The 22,228-nt window shown below is 40.6% G+C and overlaps 1 protein-coding gene and 1 pseudogene across 1 annotated transcript; both read right to left on the reverse strand.

Annotated features, from left to right (window-relative positions):
• The window catches only part of LOC134374909 (large ribosomal subunit protein uL18-like), a 62,963-nt pseudogene extending 45,927 nt beyond the window's left edge, over positions 1 to 17,036 (reverse strand).
• Positions 17,037 to 17,087: 51 nt separating this feature from the next.
• LOC134374985 (WAP four-disulfide core domain protein 6A-like) lies at positions 17,088 to 21,401 on the reverse strand. The gene is made up of 3 exons (XM_063093149.1): positions 21,311 to 21,401; positions 19,751 to 19,882; positions 17,088 to 17,332 (listed from the first exon to the last, which is right to left on the reverse strand). The coding sequence occupies exons 1-3, from the start codon at positions 21,399 to 21,401 to the stop codon at positions 17,088 to 17,090; spliced, it is 468 nt and encodes a 155-aa protein (XP_062949219.1).
• Between the last annotated feature and the right edge of the window lie 827 nt (positions 21,402 to 22,228).

The following is a 22,228-nucleotide window of genomic DNA, read 5'->3' on the forward strand; positions in this document are numbered from 1 at the left end:
TTTGGCGATGCGTGGTCTTTTATTGTTCCATATAAATGTCTGGATAGTTTTTTCCATTTCTGAGAAAAATGTCTTTGGAATTTTGATGGGGATTGCATTGAATTTGTATATCACTTTGGGTAGTATGGACATTTTCACTATGTTGATTCTTCCAATCCAAGAGCATGGGATATCTTTCCATCTTCTTGTATCCTCTCTAATTTCTCTCAGCAGTGGTTTGTAGTTCTCATGATCGAGATTTTTCACCTCCTTGGTTAACTCAATTCCTAAGTATTTTATTTTTTTGGTGGCTATTGTAAATGGGCAGGCTTTCTTGATTTCTCGTTCTGCATGTTCACTATTGGAGAAAAGAAATGCTACTGATTTTTGTATGTTGATTTTGTATCCTGCTAATGTGCTGAAATCATTTATCAATTCCAGCAGTTTTTTTGTAGAGGTTTTAGGCTGTTCGATATATAGGATCATGTCATCTGCAAACAGGGACAGTTTAACTTCATCTTTTCCAATCTGGATGCCCTTTATTTCCTTCTCTTCTCTGATTGCTCTGGCTAGTACTTCCAACACTATGTTGAATAGGAGTGGTGAGAGTGGGCATCCTTGTCTAGTTCCTGTTCTTAAAGGAAAAGCTTTCAGCTTTTCCCCATTCAGGATGATATTGGCAGTGGTTTTGGCATATATGGCTTTAATTATGTTGAGATACTTTCCCTCTATAATTAAATTATAGAGGGTCTTTGTCATGAATGAGTGCTGAACTTTATCAAATGCTTTTTCAGCATCTATAGAGATGATCATATGGTCCTTGTGTTTGAGTTTATTAATATGGTGTATCACATTTATTGATTTGCGTATGTTGAACCAACCTTGCATCCCTGGGATGAATCCCACTTGATCGTGGTGAATAATTTTACGTATGTGTTGCTGTATTCTGTTTGCTAGTATTTTACTGAGGATTTTTGCATCTATATTCATCAAGGATATCGTCCTGCAGTTTTCTTTTTGGTTATGTCTTTACCTGGTTTTGGTATCAGGATGATGTTTGCTTCATAGAATGAGTTTGGGAGATTTCCGTCCGTTTCAATCTTTTGGAATAGTTTGTAAAGAATCAGTGTCAATTCCTCTTTGAATGTTTGGTAAAATTCTGCTGTGAATCCATCTGGTCCTGGGCTTTTCTTTGTTGGGAGCCTTCTGATAACAGCTTCCATCTCCTTTATTGTTATTAGTCTTTTCAAATTTTCTACGTCTTCACGGTTCAGTTTTGGGAGCTTGTGTGTGTCCAGAAATTTATCCATTTCCTCCAGATTTTCAAATTTGTTGGCGTATAGTTGTTTATAGTAGTCTCGAATGATTCCTTGTATTTCAGATGAATCAGTTGTAATATCGCCTTTTTCATTTCTAATTTTTGTTATTTGAGTCTTCTCTCTTCTTTTTTTTGTTAGCCATGCTAATGGTTTGTCAATTTTATTTATCTTTTCAAAAAACCAACTTTTTGATTCGTTGATCTTTTGAATTGTTTTTTGGTTTTCAATTTCATTCAGTTCTGCTCTGATCTTAATGATTTCTTTCCGTCTGCTAACTTTAGGTTTGGATTGTTCTTGTTTTTCTAGTTCTTTAAGGTGAAGTGTTAGGTTGTTCACTTGCCATCTTTCCATTCTTCTGAAGTGAGCATTTAATGCAATAAATTTCCCCCTTAATACTGCTTTTGCAGTATCCCACAGGTTTTGGTATGATGTATCATTGTTTTCATTAGTTTCAATAAATTTTTTGATTTCCTGCTTGATTTCTTCTTGGACCCATATGTCATTAAGTAGAATGCTGTTTAATTTCCATGTGTTTGTATAGTTTCCAGAGTTTTGTTTGTTATTAATTTCTAGTTTTAATCCATTGTGGTCTGAGAAGATACATGGGATACTTCCAATATTTTGAATTTTTTGAGACTTGATTTGTGACCTAATATGTGATCTATCCTGGAGAATGATCCATGTGCTGATGAGAAGAATGAATATTCTGAGGTTGTTGGATGGAATGTTTTGTAGATATCTGCCAATTCCAATTGGTCTAGAGTCTTGTTTAGATCTTGTGTTTCTCTACTGATTCTTTGCCTAGATGATCTGTCTAATATTGACAGTGGGGTGTTCAGGTCCCCCGCTATTACGCTATTAGTGTCTATTTCCTTCTTTAGGTCTAATAGAGTTTGTTTTATAAATCTGGCTACTCCAACATTGGGTGCGTACATAGTTATGATTGTAATGTCTTCTTGATGGATCAGTCCTTTTATCATTAAGTAGTGTCCCTCATTGTCTCTTTTTATGGTTTTTAGTTTAAAGTCTATTTTGTGAGATATAAGAATAGCTACTCCAGCTCGTTTTTCTTTTCTGTTTGCATGGTAAATCTTTTTCCATCCTTTCACTCTTAGTCTGTGTGAATCTTTATGGGTGAGGTGGGTCTCTTGTAGGCAGCATATAGTTGGGTCTTCGTTTTTGATCCAGTCAGCCAGTCTGTGTCTTTTGATTGGGGAATTTAAGCCTTTTACATTAAGAGTTGTTATTGAAAGGTGTTGATTTATTCCTAGCATTTTATTGGTTGTTTGCTTGTCTTAGGTGTCTTTTGTTCCTTGCTTTCTGATTTACTGTTTGGTTTCTGTGTTTGTTGGTTCCTTAGGTTGTAGATAGCGTTTTTGTTTGCTTGTTTTCTCTTCATGAATGCCATTTTTATTATACTAGTGGGTTTTGATTTTTCTTGGGTTTTTATGGCAGTGGTAGTTATTTTTCAGGAACCAAACGCAGTACTCCCTTGAGGATTTCTTGTAAGGGTGGTCATGTGGTAGTGAACTCCTGCAGTTTTTGTTTGTGTGAGAAATATACTATTTGCCCTTCATTTCGGAAGGATAGCCTTGCAGGGTAGAGTATTCTTGGCTGGCAATCTTTGTCTTTTAGTATTTTGAATATATCACCCCATTCCTTTCTAGCTTTTAGGGTTTGTGATGAAAAGTCTGATGTTAGCCTGATTGGGGCTCCCTTATAAGTGATTTGACGCTTCTCTCTTGCAGCTTTTAAGATTCTCTCTTTGTCTCTGAGTTTTGCCAATTTGACTATGACATGTCTTGGAGAAGGCCTTTTTGGGTTGAATACGTTTGGAGATCATTGAGCTTCCTGGATCTGAAGATCTGTGATTTTTTCCTATACCTGGGAAGTTTTCTGCCACTATTTTGTTGAATATGTTTTCAATGCAATCTCCATTTTCCTCCCCTTCTGGAATACCCATGACTCGGATATTTGAGCGCTTAAGGTTGTCTGATATCTCTCTCAGATTTTCCTCAATGTCTTTGATTCTTTTTTCTTTCTTTTTGTCTGCTTGTGTTATTTCAAACAGCCCATCTTCAAGTTCAGAGGTTCTCTCTTCAACTTCGACAAGCCTGCTGGTTAAATTCTCCATTGTGTTTTTTATTTCACTGAATAACTTCTTCAGTTCGGCAAGTTCTGCTACATTTTTTTTCAGGACATTGATTTTCTTGTACATTTCCTCTTTCAGATCCTGTATATTTTTCCTCATTTCATCATGATGTCTAGCTGAGTTTTCTTGTATCTCATTCAGTTTTCTTAGAATTATCACTCGAAATTCCTTGTCCGTCATTTCAAGGGCTTCTTGTTCTATAGGATCTAGAGTTTGAGATTTATTAACTTTTGGTGGTGTACTTTCTTGATTGTTTGTATTTCTGGTATCTTTTTTTTTGATGTTTATTCATTGTGGCAGGGGGTTTCACAGTCCTCCGGTTTGAGACTATTGACTAAGTAAGATGTTGCTGTGGTTGCCAATTTGGTATGGCTACCTCCGTGACTGCTCAGTTGGCCTCTAGTGCCTTGTGTGTATGGATGCCTTGAGTCTTGTGCCTCTCCGGGGAGCTACCTTTCTGGTCAGCTTGGACTCTGCTGGGCTGGTGGATCACGTACCACAGGGTGTGTGATCTCTGTTGAGCTTCCACTTCCTGTGCAGGACTTCTCCCTGTTCAGTGTGCTCTGGCCCAGTCTGTTGGATCGTGCAGTGGCGACCCCACAGGGTGTGTGGTTTCTGTCGAGTCTCTGCCTCCCTGGCCGCACATCTCCCCACTCTGTGCGCACTGTGCTGGGCTGGGACGTGTCTTCAGCAACCCTCGTCTATCAGCTTGGCCTTCAAGACCCTGCTCAGCACCACCTCGCCCAGGAAGTCTACCAGGTTTCTGGTAGGCACAGACGACCGGTTGCTCTGGGTGCCTTTGTAGCACTGTGTAGATCTTTCTCGGGACTTGTTCAGCTTTGTATCCCCCTGGCATGGACCGAATCTAGTGCCCGCCTGTAGCCGGCTCTCCGGCAGGTTCAAGTGGACCTGGGAACTCTCCTACCACACTATTCCCAACCAGAAATTGGTTAGGCTTTTTTCTGAACTGGTGGCCGCAGAGATGGTATCTGCCTCCCAGTAACAGGAAGTTTACCGGGGGCCGGAGTCCAGGGTGTGGTGGAGTGACAGTCGGCCCCGCCCGTACTTCCTTGCCCTCCCATCACTGGCCGGGGATGCCGCACGCCACCAGCCCCGCCAGAGAACCACGGAGGGAGTGGGAGCTGAGGCCGGCCCGCAGGCCCCGGGAAGCCCCGCGCCGGGCCAAGCAAGTGGGAAGGCTCAGTGAGGGGCCGAGCAGGGCGGAGCTGCGAGCACCTGGGAAAATGGAGGCAGCCCCGGGGCGGTGAGTGACCCGGTGATGCAGGCGGAAGCCGGGTGGGCGTCAGCCCCCTGAGCAGGGCTGGGCCAGGGGTCACTCACAAGGCTTTGCCAGGTCGGGCACTCACTCTCTGCCTCTGGTTTGTCACCTTCCCCGTTCTCGGCCACTGCCACCTCGGGCTGTTCAGTCAGTCCCGCAGCACGGCTCGGGCGCTCCCAGGAATCTTCTTTTATGCTGGCCTGAAACCTCGAATCCTGAAAGTGGCCGCTGGCCGCCTTCAGCGCAGCCCCGGCCTCCAGGATCCTGTCTGCATCCACAGCAGCTCTGGCGCCGTGGTCCTGAAATCTGTGAAATTAAGGATTGAAGGGCTTTGCACGGTGCAGTGTACTTAGTGAGGGACAGTTTTTGTTAGCTGATAATGATGACGGTTATGTTTTCTTTTATAATCTGCAGTGCATTTTAGAAGATAGAGTGCCAGCCACACAGCTTCCACCTGTCTGTGGCCTCAAAGGAGTGAACACAAGCTGTTCTTGGTCCCCTTCCATTAACTACTAGGTTCTGGCAACCCCAAACATTTTATTCTTCCAAATTTAGGGGTAAGGAATGTCTCAGCTTCTCCTCATTTTTTCTTTCACCCTCCCAATACTCATGTAACCAGTTCTCAGTATTAAATCCTCTCTGTTTGAAATGCACAGTACAGCTTTTGTGTTCTTTACTGTACCCTGACTAATAGAGTGAGAGTCTGGCCCTTTCAGCTCCTATAGTGAAATGCTAGTCTTACCTTCCTCCAAGGCTCCCCTGGTAGAGAATTCTTCAACTATAGGAAAGAGATTTAGATGCTGAGTATTATAAAGCAACATGACGAATAGCCACTATACCCACCCTGATTTCCAGGTAGTGTGTGGGATCTGGCGGCACCATGCCACCCTTCAGACCTGAATTTTAGCTCTAGTTTTGCAATGGATTTTCTCTGTGGCCTTGGACAAGTCCATTTCCTAATAGAAGCTCCCATTTGTACATGTGTAATAAAAAAAAAAAAAAGGAGATGACTTGGGGCTGGTGGAGTTCTCTAGGTCCTTCAGCTCAGACATTCCCTGAGTTTGCAAACCATCCAAGTTTCCTTCTGGCATTTCTGGCTATGGAGATAGCTCTGAGGAGAGAATAAGAACAACAGGAAGATGAGGGATCCAGGGTCTGCATGGAACCATGAGAAACAACTAAAGATTCCACTTGAGGTGTCTTCTGGGGTCCAATGGGAAGAGTAATGAGCAAAGAGTCAGTAATAAAGAGATCCAGTATCCTCCAGCTCCACCGAGGTCCTTCAAGGAAGAGGTTCCTTGTGCTCAGCCCTGAGGGCTCTGAGTTCATTCCTGAGCAGAGCAGATGGGCAGATGTTGTCAATCACAGAGCACACTCTGGTCATTTCCAGGGGCCTGTTTGGCCCCTGGGCCCCTGGGACAGAGTAATTCTGTTCCAGTCATTCATGTATGTCAACCCTGATCAAAGGTTGAGATGTACCAATGGGATGGATGAGCACTGGGTGCTTATCAGATTTGGCAGGATTCCTGAGCTGCCATATTTTCTCAAATTTAAAAGTACTTTTTGAGATCATTAGTCCATCACCTTCATCTTACAGATGGGAAACTGAGGACCTAAGAGGATCATCTTGCACCCTGCCTCACCCCAACCAGGGTGAAGTTGGGATTCAGATTCGAATCTCTTTATTCCTAGACATGAGCTCTTCCCACAGGATGCTGACCAAGGTTGACTTGTTGGCAATTTGGTCTGGATCATAATAATGCACAGGTCTGTGATATGCTCCCCAGGACAGTAGACTAGCTCTCACACAGGTGTGAGACAACAGGAAATGTAAATGTGGGAGCTACCACACATGGGGACAACTCGACTAGATGGACATTTTGCAGAACCACCAAATAAGCAGTGTTATTAGTGTCTTCACCACCACCCACCTTTCGCTATCCTTCTCCCTTCAACAATTCTAACATTCTCTCCTAATCTCCCTCTACACCAGAATTCAGGGAAAAATAGACTTCTTTTTCATAATGAGGAGATATGTGGCACAATTTTGTTGCAATCATTCAAAATTTTAGTTCTAAGATATTACTGATTTTCTTTCATGTTATGTTAACTACTTAAAAAAATTATGACTTTTCTATTTGAGGAGTTAATTTTTAACAATTGCATTAAGGCTTTTTTTTTTCTCAATAACTATTTGGACTTAACTGTAATTTTTTAAACAGCTTTATTTAGATATCATTGACCCCCCAAAATTGTACATATTTAAGGTATACTGTTGCTTTGCCTCCCGCAGATTTGTCACCCCTTTTCCCCTGGGTGATGGAGCCACCAAAGATTACTCAAAGCCCATATCTTCTGAGCAATGAGAAGCACTGGAAAGGGGTTAATCTCTCAGAACCCTCAAGAGAGAGGAAGTTGCAGGAAGGGAACATAGGTGGGGTTTTTGCTAAGTACAGTTTAACAGGTTTAACAATAGAAGCTGGTAACATTCAGTAAGAAAGGCAAGGTGACATTCTATAATGCAATTTTCAAGAAGTTAAGTTGATCCACTAACAAAAGTTTGATTTTAGCAAACATTCTCTTCTTACAGCAATTTCCCAGTATCTTTACATATCAATCAGTAACCTGTCTGTCTTTGAGCCAGCAACCTTGCTGTGTTACAATTCCTTATCTTACGATGGAGACTATAGCCTGAGGAAAATTTCCTGTCCTTTGGAAGGTCAATATTTGAAACTGCAAGGCTTTGGAAAACCAGGCCCTGTGAAGTACATTTACTTTATGCATACTCCACAGTGTACCACTTGGTGTTTTGACATATGTATACATTGTGAAATGATCACCACATTTAGCTAATTAACATATCTATCACCTCTGTATAATTACTGTGTGTGTGTTGAGAAGATTTATATTAAATTTTATCCTCTTACTAAATTTCAAGTATACAGTACAGTGTTGTCAAGTATTGTGACCATGCTGTACATTAGATCTCTGGAACTTATTCATCTTGCATAACTGAAACTTGTACCTTTGACCAACATCAGCCCATTTCCCCCAGCACCTGGCAACCACCATCCTACCCTCTGCATCTATGAATTGTATTTTTGAAAAATTCTATGAAAGTAGCTTTTAAATATTCTCACCACTAAATGAAAACTGTGAGGTAATGCATATGTTAGTTAGCTAGATTCAACCATTCCACAATGTATATATATTTCAAAGCATTATGTTGTACTCAATAAATATAATTTTATTTGTCAATTGATGAAAAAATTTTGTACTCCATAAATATATATAATCATCCTGGGTCAATTAGAAAAATAAATAAAAAAGAAAAAATTCAGAGACAAAAGTAGATTAGAGGTTGCCAGAAACAGGGGGAAGAAATAATGAGAATTTATTACTTAATGGGTACAGAGTTTATATTTAGGATGACAAAAAAGTTTTGGAAATAGAGGTGGTGACCATACAGCATTATGAATATAATTAATTTCACACAATTGCATGTTTAAAAATGCTTAAAATAGCAATTCTTATGTTATATATATCTTACCACCAAAAAAATTCTATGAGGAAAAAAGAAAAAAATTACATATAGTGAGATCATGCAGTATTTCTCTTTGTCTTGCTTATTTCACCTAGCATAATGTCCTCTAGCTCCATTCATATTGCCCCAAATGGCAGAATTTTCTTTTTCTTTTTTCAAAGACTGATAATATTCCCATTCTCTCTCTGCTTATATATACATACGCACACACACATCCCACCACCACTACCACATTTTCCTTTACATTCATCTGTCAGCAGATATTTAGGTTGTTTCCATATTTGCCATGAATAATGCTGCAATAAACATGGGAATGCAGAAATCTCTTCTCAATCCTGATTTCAATTTCTTTGGATATATACCTCAAAGTGAGATTGCTGGATCATATGATAGTCTATTCTTAATTTGGGGAGAACTTCTATATTTTTTCCACAATGGCTGTACCAATTTACATCCCTATCAACAGTGTACAAAAGTTCTCTTTTCTCCACATCCTTTCCAACACTTACAATAGCCATCCTAACAGGTTGTCAGGTGACATCTCATTATGCTTTTGATTTGCATTTTCCTGATAATTAGAGATCTTAGGCACCTTTTAATATCCCGGTTGGCCATTTGAATTTCTTCCTCTGTGAAGTGTCTATTTACATCCTTTGACCATTTTTAATCAAGTTATTTGTGTGTTTAGTATTCAGTTGTATTAACCCCTTATTGGATATACAGTTTGCAAGTATTTTTCCCCATTTAGTAGGTTACCCTTTCATTTTGCAGATTGTTTCCCTTGCTGTGCAGAAGCTTTGCAGTTTGATATAATCCCACTTATCTATTTTTGCTTTTGCTGTCTGTGATTTCTGTGTCATATCCAAAAAATAAGTGCCAAGACCAATGTCAAGAAGGTTTTTCCTCATGTTTTCATCTAGGAATATTTTTTCCTCCCAGCTTTATTGAGGTATAATTGACAAATAGGAATTGTTCATATTTAAGGTGTACAGCTTGATATTTTGATATATATGCACATTGTGAAGTGAGCACCATATTCAAGCTAATTAACATATCCATCACCTTACATAGTTAACCCTTTTTGTGATCTACCCTTTTAACAAATTTCAAGTACACAATGTGGTATAATACAATGTTGTTAACTGTAGTCAACACATGTACATTAGATCTCCAGAAGTGAACTCATTCATCTTGCATAACCGAAACTGAAACTGAATCCTTTGACCAACATCTGCTCATTTTTCCCTTTCTGTGTCCTTGGCAACCACCATTCTAGTCTCTGCTTCTATGAGTTTGATCATTTCACATTCCACATGTAAGTGAGATCATGCAATATTTGTCTTTCTGTGTCTGGCTTATTTCACTCAGTGTAATGTCCTTCAGGTTCATCCATGTTGTGGCAAATGGCAAAATTTCCTTCTTTTTAAAGGCTGAATAATATTCCATTGTGTACATACATACCTACATGTATATACACACATACATATATACATATGCATACATACATATATATATATACATATACACACACATATATATATTTCTTATCCATTCATCTGTTGCTGGACATTTAGGTTTTTTCCATATCTTGGCTATTGTGAATAATGCTGCAATGAACATGGAAGTGTCAGTATCTCTTCAAGATATTGAACTCCATTTTCTTAAGGAGTTTTTCAGTTTCAGGGCTTATGCTTAGGACTTTAATTCATTTTGAGTTGACTTTTGTGTATGGTGTGAGATAGGGGTCCAATTTCATTCTTTTGCCAATGGATATCCAGTTTTCCCAGCATCATTTGTTGAAGACACTATCCTTTCCATTGTGTGGGTTCTTGGCACCCTTGTCAAAGGTCAGTTGACTGCAAACTTGTGGGTTTATTTCTGGGTTCTCTATTCTGTTCCATTGGTCTATATGTCTGTTTTTATGTCAGTAAGATACCATTTTGATTACTACAACGTTGCAATATAATTTGAAGTCAGAAAGTGTGATGCCTACAGCTTTGTTCTTTCTTAAGAGTGCTTTGGCTATTCCAGGTTTTTTGTGGTTCTACATAAATTTTAGGTTTTTTTTCTTTTCTTTTTTCTGTTTTTTTTTTTAGGTGCCAGTTTCATTATAATTTTATTTTTATTTATTTTTTAATTTTTAATTTTATTTATTGGTTATGCATATTCATGAGATACAAAGCTGATTGCCACCCCTCATGCCCATGATGTGGGGGCCAGATTCATACTGGCTGTATACCAATAACCACAAATTGCATCTGTACCTGATGTCCCCCACTCAATTATCCCGAACTTCCCTCCTCCTCCCCTCCCACTCCACTTTGCAGCCCATAGAATGTTCTCTCTCTCTGTACATCCAATGCACTACTGTGCTCTTTCTTTCCTTCCTTCTTTCTCTCTTGCCCCCACATATGAGTGAGTACATGCAGTATTTATCTCTCTGAGCTTTGCTTATTTCACCCAACATAAGTTTCTCCAGGCTCATCCATGTTGTTACAAATGGGAGCATTTCATTCTTTTTTATGGCTGGGTAGTATTCCATGGTGTATATATACCACATTTTCCTTATCCAATCGTCCATCAATGGACATTTAGGTTGGTTCCATGCCTTGGCTATTATAAACAGAGGTGCGATGAACATGGGAGTGCAGATATACCTTTGACATGATGATTTCCGTTCTTCTGGGTATATACCCAGAAGTGGGATTGCTGGATCGTATGGAAGATCTATCTTTAGTTGTTTGAGAAATCTCCATACTGTTTTCCATAGTAGTTTTACTAATTTACAGTCCCATCAACAATGCAGGAGTGCTCCCTTCTCTGCACACACTCACCAACATTTGTTATTCACCATCTTTTTGATTATAGCTCCTCTAAATGCATAACACTACCTGACTTCAAATTATACTACAAAGCTATTGTAACCAAAACAGCATGGTACTGGTATAAAAATAGAAATTTGGATTAGTGGAGTAGAATTGAGAACCCAGAAATCCCCAAAAATCTACATTGGAGAAATGACTTCCTCTTCAACAAGTGGTGCTGGGAAAACTGGATATCCATATGCAGAAGAATGAAACTAGATATGCATCTCTCACCATACACTAAAGTCAACTCAAAATGTATTAAAGATATAAGTATTAGATCTAAAACTGTAAAATTACAATGGAGAAATATAGGTGAAAGATTCCAGCAACTAGGTCTGGGCACAGACTTTATGAACAGGAGCCCAAAAGCACAAGCAGCAAAAGAAAAAATAAACAAATGGGACTATATCAAATTAAAAATCTTCTGCACAGCAAAGGAAACAATCAACAGAGGGAAATGACAACCTACGGAGTGGGAAAAAATTTTTGCTAACTGTGCATCTCACAAGGGATTAATATCCATAATATAGAAGGAAAACAAACAATTATATAGTAAAAAAACCAAATAACCCAATTAAAAAAATGGGCAAAGGAGCTGAATAGACATTTTTCAAAGCACTTTTTTTTCTGTAAAAAATGCCATTGGCATTTTGACAGGGATTGCATTGAGTCTGTATATTGAAAAATGTATGGACGTTTTGACAATATTAATTCTTCCAATCTGTATACATGGATTGTCTTTCCATTTATTTGTGGTTTTTAAATTTTCCTTCATCAATGTTTTATAATTTTCAGTGTACAAGTCTTTCACTTTCTTGGTTAAGTTAGTTACTGTTATTTTTTGCTGTTGCTAAAATAAGTGGAATTTTAAAAAAATTCTCTTTCAAATAGCTTGTTGTTGGTGTATAAAATGGCCACTGAGCTTTGTATGTTTATTTTGTATCCTACAACTTCAATGAATTTGTTATTAGTTCTAACAGGTTTTTGGGGTGTGTGTGGAATCCTTAGAGTTTTCTACATGTATGATTGTCATTTTCAAACAGATAATCTTACTTCACCAATAGATTTCTTAAGTCTTTTTTTTTCACTGCTGCATTGGCCCTTAAATATTATTCAATCCACAGATTCTGAAACTTTAGAATCACTTGACAGTACTTGTTAAAAATGCAAATTCCTGGGCTCTGCCCCTAGAGATAGCAATTTGCTAGCTCTGGAGAACCCACATTTTAAACAAGCCCTAATGTAGGCATTTAATAACAGCATTTTCAGAAATAGTAATCAGTTTAACCAGCCCTTTTTAAGAAGAGGAAAACTGAGAGATGGCAGCAGCAACCATGGCAAGCAGATCCCAGCCTCTTTTTAGAGCCTCTTAGCTCAAGTCATACTAAGCATTACATTTATTTGAAAAGAGATGTCAAGTTTTGGTGTGCTCTAATTACAAGCCTCTGCTGTGGTGCCCCCTTCTCAAAACTGGCACCCTCTTATCTTGGCCAGATCTTTTTTCCTTCCCCAAGGCACCTTCTCTTCCTCTTCCCTCCCCTGCTTCCATCTCCCCTTCCTTCCATTCCATTCCCATCTTCAATTACCTATTGCTGTAAATAAATTTTCCCCAAGCTCAGCCATTTAAAGCACCCATTTTATTTTCCCCATGATTTTGTGGGTCAGGAATTTGAGAAGGAATCAGCTTGGTGGTTCTCTCAGGGGGTCTTTCACATGGTTGCAGTCAGGTGTCTGCTGGGGCTGTAGTCATCTGAAGGTTCTATTGAATTGGGCAGCTCAGTCACTCAGCTGGAAATTGATGCTAGCTATTAGTTAGAGCTTATCCGGGGCTGCTGGCCAGAGCACACACATGTCCTCTCTAGCATGGCTGTCCCAAGACAGCTGGACCTCTTACACAGTAGTGTCCCTTGCTCTCCACACCCCAAACAAGCTTCCTAGGAGGACCAAGTGGGTGTTGCACTTTTTCTGGCCTTGCCTTTGAAGTCATGTAACATTATTTTTGCTTTATTTTATTGGCCAGAGCAGTCACTGAGCGTGCCCAGATTCAAAGGGAGGAGACACAGGTCCCATCTCTAGGTGGGAGGCATGTGAAAAGTTTAAGACCCTGCTTTAAAATGGTTGGATCATCTAGCATCTTTTCCTCCTTCATCCCTCTATTCTTATTCTTTCCTGTTTAACTCCTTTTCACTTCTCTCTGTCTCCTCCTTTCATGCCTCTTCCCAATTATTTTCTATTTTGAAGTTTTTGCACCACGCTATGGAATTCTCTCCTTTACTGCAACCCCAGAAAAGTCCATGGGCCCTTTTAGAGTTGTATTTACCCTGAAGTTGTTGGAGCTCAAATCTCAGGGTCCCTCACTTGAGCAGGCCCCTTTTAAGATTTGAGGAATGAATCTAGCTATATGTTTACATGGTCAAATAATAATTGTAACACTTGTAAGAGTAAAATATTCTAGCCATAGTCAATCAGACTGCCTTCCCTTTCCACTCCAACTTTCCCTCTGTTATACTTCTCCTGGGTCAGGTGGTGTTGGAATGGCTGCCAGCATTTTTGGCATCCAGATAGAGGAAAGTTGAGTTGGGGACATATTTAATTTGGATTTAGTGAGATATATTTAGGTTGTTTGCTGTCATTTCTATGCATAGAAAGTTGCTTCTAGGTGCCCTGGTGCAGGAATGGCTGCAAGCCATACTTCTATTTTCTACTGTCCCAATCGTGTGACATCATGACACTAAGGCAGGTGGCTAAAGGCTGCATTGTAATGTGTGGGTGGAGGAGGAACAAGTTTGAAATGAATGAAACCAGAAAAACAGGTCTGTGTAAAATTCCGCCAATTACCATATATATATATAATTATAAATAGAACAAAATCAGTTCTTATGGAAGCCTGTTCAGCAGTTCTTTACCAGAAAGAATATACTTAATTCTTCAATAGATACAATTTTAAATGTACTATACATCTTTTTCTTTTTTGATGAAATTGCACAAAAAGGAATTAATTAAAATTCCTGTTTTTACAGCAAAGGAAATAATCAACAAAGTGAAACAACAACGTTCAGAGTGGGAGAAACTTTGTGCTAACTATGCATCCAACAAGGGGTTAATATCCAGGATATAGAAGGAACTCAAGCAATTGCACAGTAAAAAACAACAACAACAAATAACCCAATTAAAAAATGGGCAAAGGAGCTGAATAGAATTTTTCAAAGGAAGATGTAGAAATGGCCAACAGGTACATGAAAAAACATTCAACATCACTAGCCATCAGGGAAATGAAAATTAAAACCACATTGCGATATCATCTCACCCCAGTTAGACTGGCTATAATCAAAAAGATGGAGAATAACAAATATTGGCAAGGGTGTGGAGGGAAGGGAACACTCCTACACTGTTGGTGGGATTGTAAATTAGTACAACCACTATAGAAAACAGTATGGAGTTTTCTCAAACAACTACAGGTAGGTCTTCCATACTATCCAGCAATCCCACTTCTAGGTATATACCCAAAGGAATGGAAATCATCATGTCAAAGGGATACCTGCACTCCCATGTTCATTGCACTTCTGTTTACAATAGCCAAGAGTTAAATCCAACCTAAATGTCCATCAATGGATGATGGAAACTGTGGTATATATACACCATGGAATACTACTGTGCCATAAAAAAGAATGAAATTCTCCCATTTGCAACAACATGGACGAGCTTGGAGAAACTTATGTTGAGTGAAATAAGCAAAGCACAGAGGATAAGTAGTGCATGTATTCACTCATAAGTGGGAGCTAAGAGAGAAAGAAGGAAGGAAAGAAAGACCACAGTGGTGCTTTTGATTTGCAGAGGGAGAGAACATACCTAGAGATACAAAGTGGAGTGGGTGAAGGGGGATGGGCAGGGAGGTTGGGGATAATTGGGTGGGGGACATGTGGTATAATTGCAACTTGTGGTAATGGGCATGCTGAAAGTATGGATCTGGCCACCACATCTTGGGCATGAGTGGTGACAGTCAGCTTTGTACCCCATGAATATTCATAACCAATTTTTAAAAACTATGTCTTCCTTTGAAATATGTGTTTTTAGGACACAGACCTGTAGAGCAAATATGAAAGTCAAGTATGGCTTTGTATTCATTCGTGTTCTTTATACATCCTGACTATAATCAATATCAAAATATAATTGTATTTTGGTCAGCCATATTAAATGAAAGGCTGAATTGTCTTTCCATTCCCTCCACAAAAATTGAGTTTTATAGAATTGATGTCATAAATGTAAACGGTTAATTAAAAATTAATTTGTATACATTTTGCGCAATGTGTGGTATTTTTCAGCTTTTTAAAATTTGCAATTGGTTGCAATTTACTTTCTCAGTTTTTAAAAATGTTTTTTATTTTACTTGACACATTGTAATTGTACATACTTACGGTGTACAATCTGATGTTTTTATACATGTATATTTGTAATGATCCAGTCAGGGTAGTTAATGTAACCTTCACCTCATGCATTTATCATTTCTTTATTGCAAAAATATTCAAAGTCTCTCCTCTAGCTATTGTGCAATATACAAAGCTTAACTGTTAACCATAGACACCCTGCTGTCCGAGAAAACACCAAGACCTATTCCTCCTATCTAATTGTAATTTTGTATCTGTTGGCCAACCTCTCCCTGTTTTCCGTTCCCCAGTCTCTGCTAACAACTCTTCTACTCTGTATCTCTATATCGACTCCTTTTTAATAGATTCCACACGTGAGTAATATTCTCTTTTGTATTTCATGTGTATTTGGTTTTTAAAGGAGACCATAATTCACAAGGTTTAGAAAAATTCTCAATCTGCTTTGTCTCCATTCTTAAGCATCTTATGATGATTTTACCAGAGTAACAGTGTCACCAGAATTATTGATTTACAAGATTTGCATACTCCTCTCTCCCTTTTTTTGTGTCACAAAAAAACAATAATCTCCTGTTCTCTGAAAACTGCATATAGGGAGATGGGAATATATGCAAGAATCTGTGTATTGCAGATGTGAATTATTCAGCCTCACAGATATCAGACCTCACAGACCATACTTTATGAGGATAAACTGGAGGCTTCATAAGAATAAAAGGGGGCCTTGAACATTGAAGAGATAGGGTCTCACCCTCAGAAGAGATCAAAGGGCAAAGGACATCATGTTTGAAAAGAAGCTGAGCTGGAGGAAAGGGCGTAAGCAAATCCTGGGGTTCAGTTTTTGACACAGCCAAGAGCTTTGATTTGACCAGTGGAAGCCAATTTGCAGCATCAATCAGGCACATGTGGAGAGCGCCCTGGATTACGAGCCAAATCCTGAAGACTCTTCCATCTCCTCCTTATCCTATCCAGGAAGATGAGTCTGTGAGACAGCAGAAGAAAAGGTCAGCTGTTTGGACCGTGGTCACCTTAGGAACCAAATCTTGCAGTTAAAGGAAAAAAAGAAGATGGGATCATTTTTACTCCTTTTGTCAGGAAGAGAAAACAGAAGTGAGGTGAGTTTGGGGATAGAGCAATCATGTGTTCTGATTTTTCCAGTAGAGTCCCAGTTTATGCCTGTTGTCCCAGTGTGATAATTAATGGCACCCCCTTTCACTCTCAAAAGTGTCTCGGTTTGGCTGATAAAAAATGCGGTTGACCTGGCTATAAATTACCTTAAAAAGGAAGAGAAGTGGTGACAAGCTTTGGTGAGAAGTAAAAACCTGTAATGATTGGCTGGTGAATGATGCCCAGCACTGGGATGGGTTTACTGGGCCTCCTTCTGATTTGGTCTGGGACACTCCACCACTTCTGTTTCTTCTCTGCACCCCCTACCCACCTTGTACTTTGACTACTGCCTCCCTTCCCACCCTCTCTTTCTGAAAATATCCTTCTACTTACATCTCTGCAAGGTGCATTCTTACCTCCTGATTGGAGCTGGCACTTTCATCCCCAGGCCGGTCCAGGTCTTAGTATGGACCAGCAACACCTAGACTTCTCAGTGTGGCCCCAGTGAGCATGGTAGACTGGGAACCCTGGAACTTACGTTTTCTTTGGCAGGTGACCATGCAGACAGCTTCAGATTGGAAGTTGTTACTGTTCCCTTGGCAACCACCATAGATGAATTCGGAGCAGGTCTCCGTTTCTTTATCATACCACCAGCGTGGAATGTAGGCCATGCAGGGGCCAACTTCCTTTGGCATGCTGCATGTATCTGCAGGGAGATGGCAGAGCAGAGCTGTCGGGTGCTCGCCTCCTTAGAGAATATCCACCTCCCGCTTTGTCTCCACTGAGAGGCAAATTCAGCTCGGGGCTCTGCTCCCAATTCAGTGTAAACCTTGACCATTCACGTTACCCCTCTGGTGCTTGACTTTCTCATCTGTGAGACGAGAATACAAAATCCCACCCTGCTTGTCTTACAGAGCGGATGCAAAGAGCCACTGCAGCACCACAAGGCCTCGTTTTCTGGACCTCCCCGATGTCTGAACAGCTAAATCTCACAGATTTGCCTCTTAAGTAGCTCTCCTTTATTTCCTTTCTGCCACTTTCTTAGTTGAAGCATCATTATTTTTTGCCAGGACTTCCATGAAAGCCCTCCACCTGGTCTCCAGGACTTCTCCAGTCCACTCCACTTTGGTTTCCAGAATAACTGATCCATTTAGCTCAAGACAAAGTTCTACCAAAACCCAGAAGGACTTCAGAATCCATTTCCTCCTCCTCCTCTTCAACTGTATTTCTTATGCTGCACTCAATACCCACCCTTTCAAACTTTATGCTCTAAAAATAATGTGTTCTTACACACCTTCATACCTTTGCACATGCCCAAAATGTTCATCCTTTTCTTGGTAACTAGGTGCACTCCTAATCATTCGTTAAAAGCTTTCCCACACATCAACTCTTTCATGATGTCTTTACTGAATTCATTTTTTACCCTTTGCTTTACTTCATTGCTTCTTAATCTCACACACATATTTATCACCTCCATGTAATGATTTGTTCATATTTTCTGGTTCCTTCTTGAGAATGGGAAGTTTTCAAGGGTGGGGATTAAGTCATCTTTTTTCTTTTTAATCATTGTAAACCAGTATAACATAAGAATTTCTGTTTTAGGTAATTTGAAACATACAATTGCATGGAATTAATTACATTCACAGTGTTGTGTAACCACCACCTCTATCTATTTCCAAAACTTTTTCGTCAGCTAGAACATAAGCTCTATACTGATTAAGCAACAACTTCCCGTTATTCCTTCCCATCTTTTTCAGGTAACTTCTAATCTACTTCTGTCTCTGAATCTTTTTTAAATTCATTTTTTAATTGAACCATGATAATTGTGTATATTTATGGAGCACAATATGATATTTGGGTTTATGTTATCTTCATGCAGCAGTTCCTAGTTGATGGTTTGGCCCAGAGCCAATGCCTTAGGAGTGTTCACAGTTAAAAATTATAAAAAAGATTTAAAAAGTAAAAAATGTATCCAGAACTTAAAGAAGCATTTAATGAGCAATTGTTTTGTCCATAGTGTTATGAGGTACAAATAGAGTTTGTTAGAACCTCATAATCTGAAGCACAATAAAACAACGATTATAACATTTTATTAAAGTGCAATATATTTCATATGTTAAAGAAGTTAATGTTTAGTCTTATGAGGTAGGTCCTCTTATTGGTCTCATTATGCAGATGAGGAACCTGAGGCTTGAAGAGGCTAAGTAGCTTTTCTGAGCTCACATAGACAGTGAGGGATTTGAATGTAGACAATTCATTGCTCTCAGAGTCAAGACAAGACCACTTAACCCTCTCTGCCCAGTCCAGCTCCGTCTTTCTCGTCTTCCCCATGTCTTGCCGTGTAATACTCACTTTCTGTGCTCCGCCCTTCCTAGGCCTGAGCACGCTGCCTCCTAACACAGGCCCTTTGCACAAGCTTCCACCTGGAAGGCTATTCCCTCTCACTTTTGCATATGTACTGCCCATCTTTCAAATCTCAAATCATGGATCCCTTTTCCAGGGAAACCTTTCCTGACCTCACTGGCCACAATGAGCAAGTAAAGCCCATCATAGGTGCTAGGGGCATCGGTAAATATGTGTTGAATGAACGTGTGGATGAATAGTCCTTGAGGCTCTTTTCTGGAGTTCAATTATATGGGCAGAGAGGAAAGAGTATAGGAGATCTAAGGTGGTAAGAGAAGGCATCCTGGATTTATGGAGACAGTGAGATCTGGAGAAAAAAAGCCAGGAAATACAGATTATAGACGTTTCTTTTATAATTGTCATATAACCTGTCACAATGGTGTTATTTGGTGGGACTTCAGTGGCATCTCAGAAGATCACTGAAGAGTAGCCAAGAGACCATGTGGTCTGATACCCATACCCATCTTATAGATGAGGAAACTGAGGCCCAGAAAGGAAAAACTACATTTCTCACATCCCATACCAAAATAGGGGCAGAAATGAAATAAAATCCACACCTCCCAAGCCCAGCACTGACAGGATTTGTGTCAAGTAGAAGAAGCACCCAGACTCTTGGTCAGAGATGAGCCACGAGAGAAGGAGGAGAGGGGAAGGGACAATGCCAGTGCAGGTGGTGGCAGGAGGGAAGGGCACTGGATAATTCAGGGGATCGGTGGGTTACCTTTTCGGAGGTCTAAACATTTCTTTCCACAGCTGAACAAGCAGCACTTCATCTTTTCCGGGCAATGTCTGTGCTTCGTGCATTGGTTCCTTTCCTTGATTTCGCATTTTACTCTGATTTTGGGGCATGTTTCTAAGGAAGGGGAAGATGTACTCCCGTGAGGCCTTGAAGGGGCCAGTGCTCTCTCTTCCCAAGCCTGGGGCACCACTTCAGAGTTAGGGAAGCTTGATTTCACTTCATCTGTCCCCAGACGGTAGTGACCGTGAGCAGGCTCAGGATTTTCACAACACTGCCCACACCCCCAGCCCCATAACAACTCACCATCTAATCCCCAGTCTCACCCCTACCCCTGCCTCCGCCATCTATAATGTTCCAGGGAGTAGGACAGTCTCTCCTAGGACTATTTTGGTGACTTGGCCCTGCTGTGCTTGGATGTTCCACTGGGAGGCACAATAGCTCTTGGTGATTAAGGTCTCCATTTCTGGCACCGGATGGCTGGGCTTTGAATTCTGTGCCACTTTTGGTTTGGCAGGTACTCTCTCTGAACCTTGATTTCCTCATCTGCCTATAGGGTCATTTTGAAGACTAATGCAATAAAGTTTGGAAAGCTATTGTCAAGCTGCCTGGGGCAAAATAATAATGACTAATATTGATGAAGCACTTACTATGTGCTTGGTGTTTTCTCTCTAACCCTCTTTACAACTCTCTGAAAAGTCCTGTTAATATTCACATTTTATAAACAGGAATCTGAAGTAGAGGGAGGTTATGTGAACTTGCCCAGGGTCACACTGCTGCTAAGGAGCAGAGCCAGGATTGAACCTGCCTTATGTGGCTCCTGAGCACTCACTTTCAACCACTACTTTTTGTTTGTTTGTTTTGTTTTGTTTTGTTTTGTGACCAGTAAGGGGATCGCAACCCTTGGCTTGGTGTCGCCCGCACCGCGCTCAGCCAGTGAGTGCACCGGCCATCCCTATATAGGATCTGAACCCGCAGCCTCAGCACTTCCAGCACTGCACTCTCCCGAGTGAGCCACAGGCTCGGCCCTCAACCGCTACTTTTTAAGTGCTCAGTATATTTTAACTGTTGATTATGGGGTCTTCATATTCAGCATTCCAAGGGACTTCTGGAGTTCGTTCTTTACCCCAAAGGTAAGGATCCTCTGGGAGTGCGGGAAAACTTTTGGAGGCTGCAATGGGAAGATTTGGAAACTGATGAGGGTAGCACTGAGAGCAGAGGCCTGTCCTTATGCAAAAGTCCCTTAAGCCTCTGAGTTCCCTGGTCTATTTCATGAGCTCTAGGTCCAGGCACATCCAGGAAGAATTCCTTGGAATGGCAGTGGGGTGTCAGTTGTCACAGAATCAGTTTCTGCATTGACCAAAGGAGTCTAATCAGGAGAAAGGGAGCTGAAAGAATGACTCCAGTGACTCTGGGGTCCTCTCCCCTGCCCGGGATCCAGTCCGAGGTGGGGAAAGCATTCCTCATCTGTGAAATTGGTCTTTGTTCCCTCCTTCCCATTGAGTTCCTCTTCTCTACTACAAGGACTGAGTCCCCAGTACTTACTGAGAAAGAACCCCTTAACCAGCCCAGATTCCTGGACATCCTCCAGGAGGATGAGTGATAACAGGATAGGCAGAAGTCCCGAGAGTCCCATTTTAGGGGTACTGGTCTGGCTGGTGCCACCAAACTAGGAACTGCTGCTCTGCAGCTCCTGCCTCTGAACATTGGCTTCCCCTGTGCAGCCTTATGCTCCGGGAGACAACACTGGACACAAGCCAGCCACACTCCCTCCTCTTGGGAACACCAAGCCCCTGAGGCCATCAGTGGGACTAGCTGGCACCTACAGCACCAACCCTGGGGGAAGGGACTCTGGTTGGCGGCTCCTAATGCTCAGAACTCTGAGGCTCGCTGTCCCTCTGATCCACAGGGAGACGGGGCACATCTTGTCTGGGGTTTTCCAGACTCCCTTAGCAGTAGGGAATGTTCAACTCCAGAGTCTTCCATTTCCCAGGGGAGTTTGGAGGTTGAGAGTATCCTAGTTCTCTTCTTTCTTTCTAATTTTACTCTTCTCCTGACATGTCTATTTTTCTGTTTTATCTTTTCACTGTTTCTTTTTCTCCTCTTTATGTCACTTTACATCTCTTACCCTGTGCTTGTCACTTTCTCTTTTTCAGTGAGTCTCTCTCTGTCTACGTCTCTCTTTTTTTTGAATATGTAATCATCTGCTTTTATTATTTGCATACTAGTTCTCTTAATTTATGCCTCTTTCTCCCCTCCTTCTATTTCCCTTCTGCCCTTCTTTCTCTCCTCTTTGGCTCACTCCTTTTCTCTAGCCATTGTCAAACAGTAAAGATATTGAGATGAGTGGGGTTCGGCGGAGAAATCAGGTTGATTCCAGGTTGAACTGAATCTGTAGAGTGTCGGTCAAGGTACTTTGAAAGCAGGAAAGAATATTAGAGTGAACAGAGAGCTTCTATCATT

Source organism: Cynocephalus volans, chromosome 1, assembly GCF_027409185.1.
Source record: "Cynocephalus volans isolate mCynVol1 chromosome 1, mCynVol1.pri, whole genome shotgun sequence".
Taxonomy (NCBI): Eukaryota; Metazoa; Chordata; class Mammalia; order Dermoptera; family Cynocephalidae; genus Cynocephalus; species Cynocephalus volans.

What these genes read in the sequence shown, in the direction of transcription:
- LOC134374985 (XM_063093149.1), bottom strand. Translation starts at nt 21,401, where the DNA reads ATGGGACTCTCGGGACTTCTGCCTATCCTGTTATCACTCATCCTCCTG. An exon ending in GGTTAAGGGGTTCTTTCTCA is followed by an intron (nt 19,883 to 21,310) that starts GTAAGTACTGGG and finishes CCCCTTCCTTAG; the next exon opens with AAACATGCCCCAAAATCAGA. An exon ending in ATGTTTAGACCTCCGAAAAG is followed by an intron (nt 17,333 to 19,750) that starts GTAACCCACCGA and finishes ATCTCCCTGCAG; the next exon opens with ATACATGCAGCATGCCAAAG.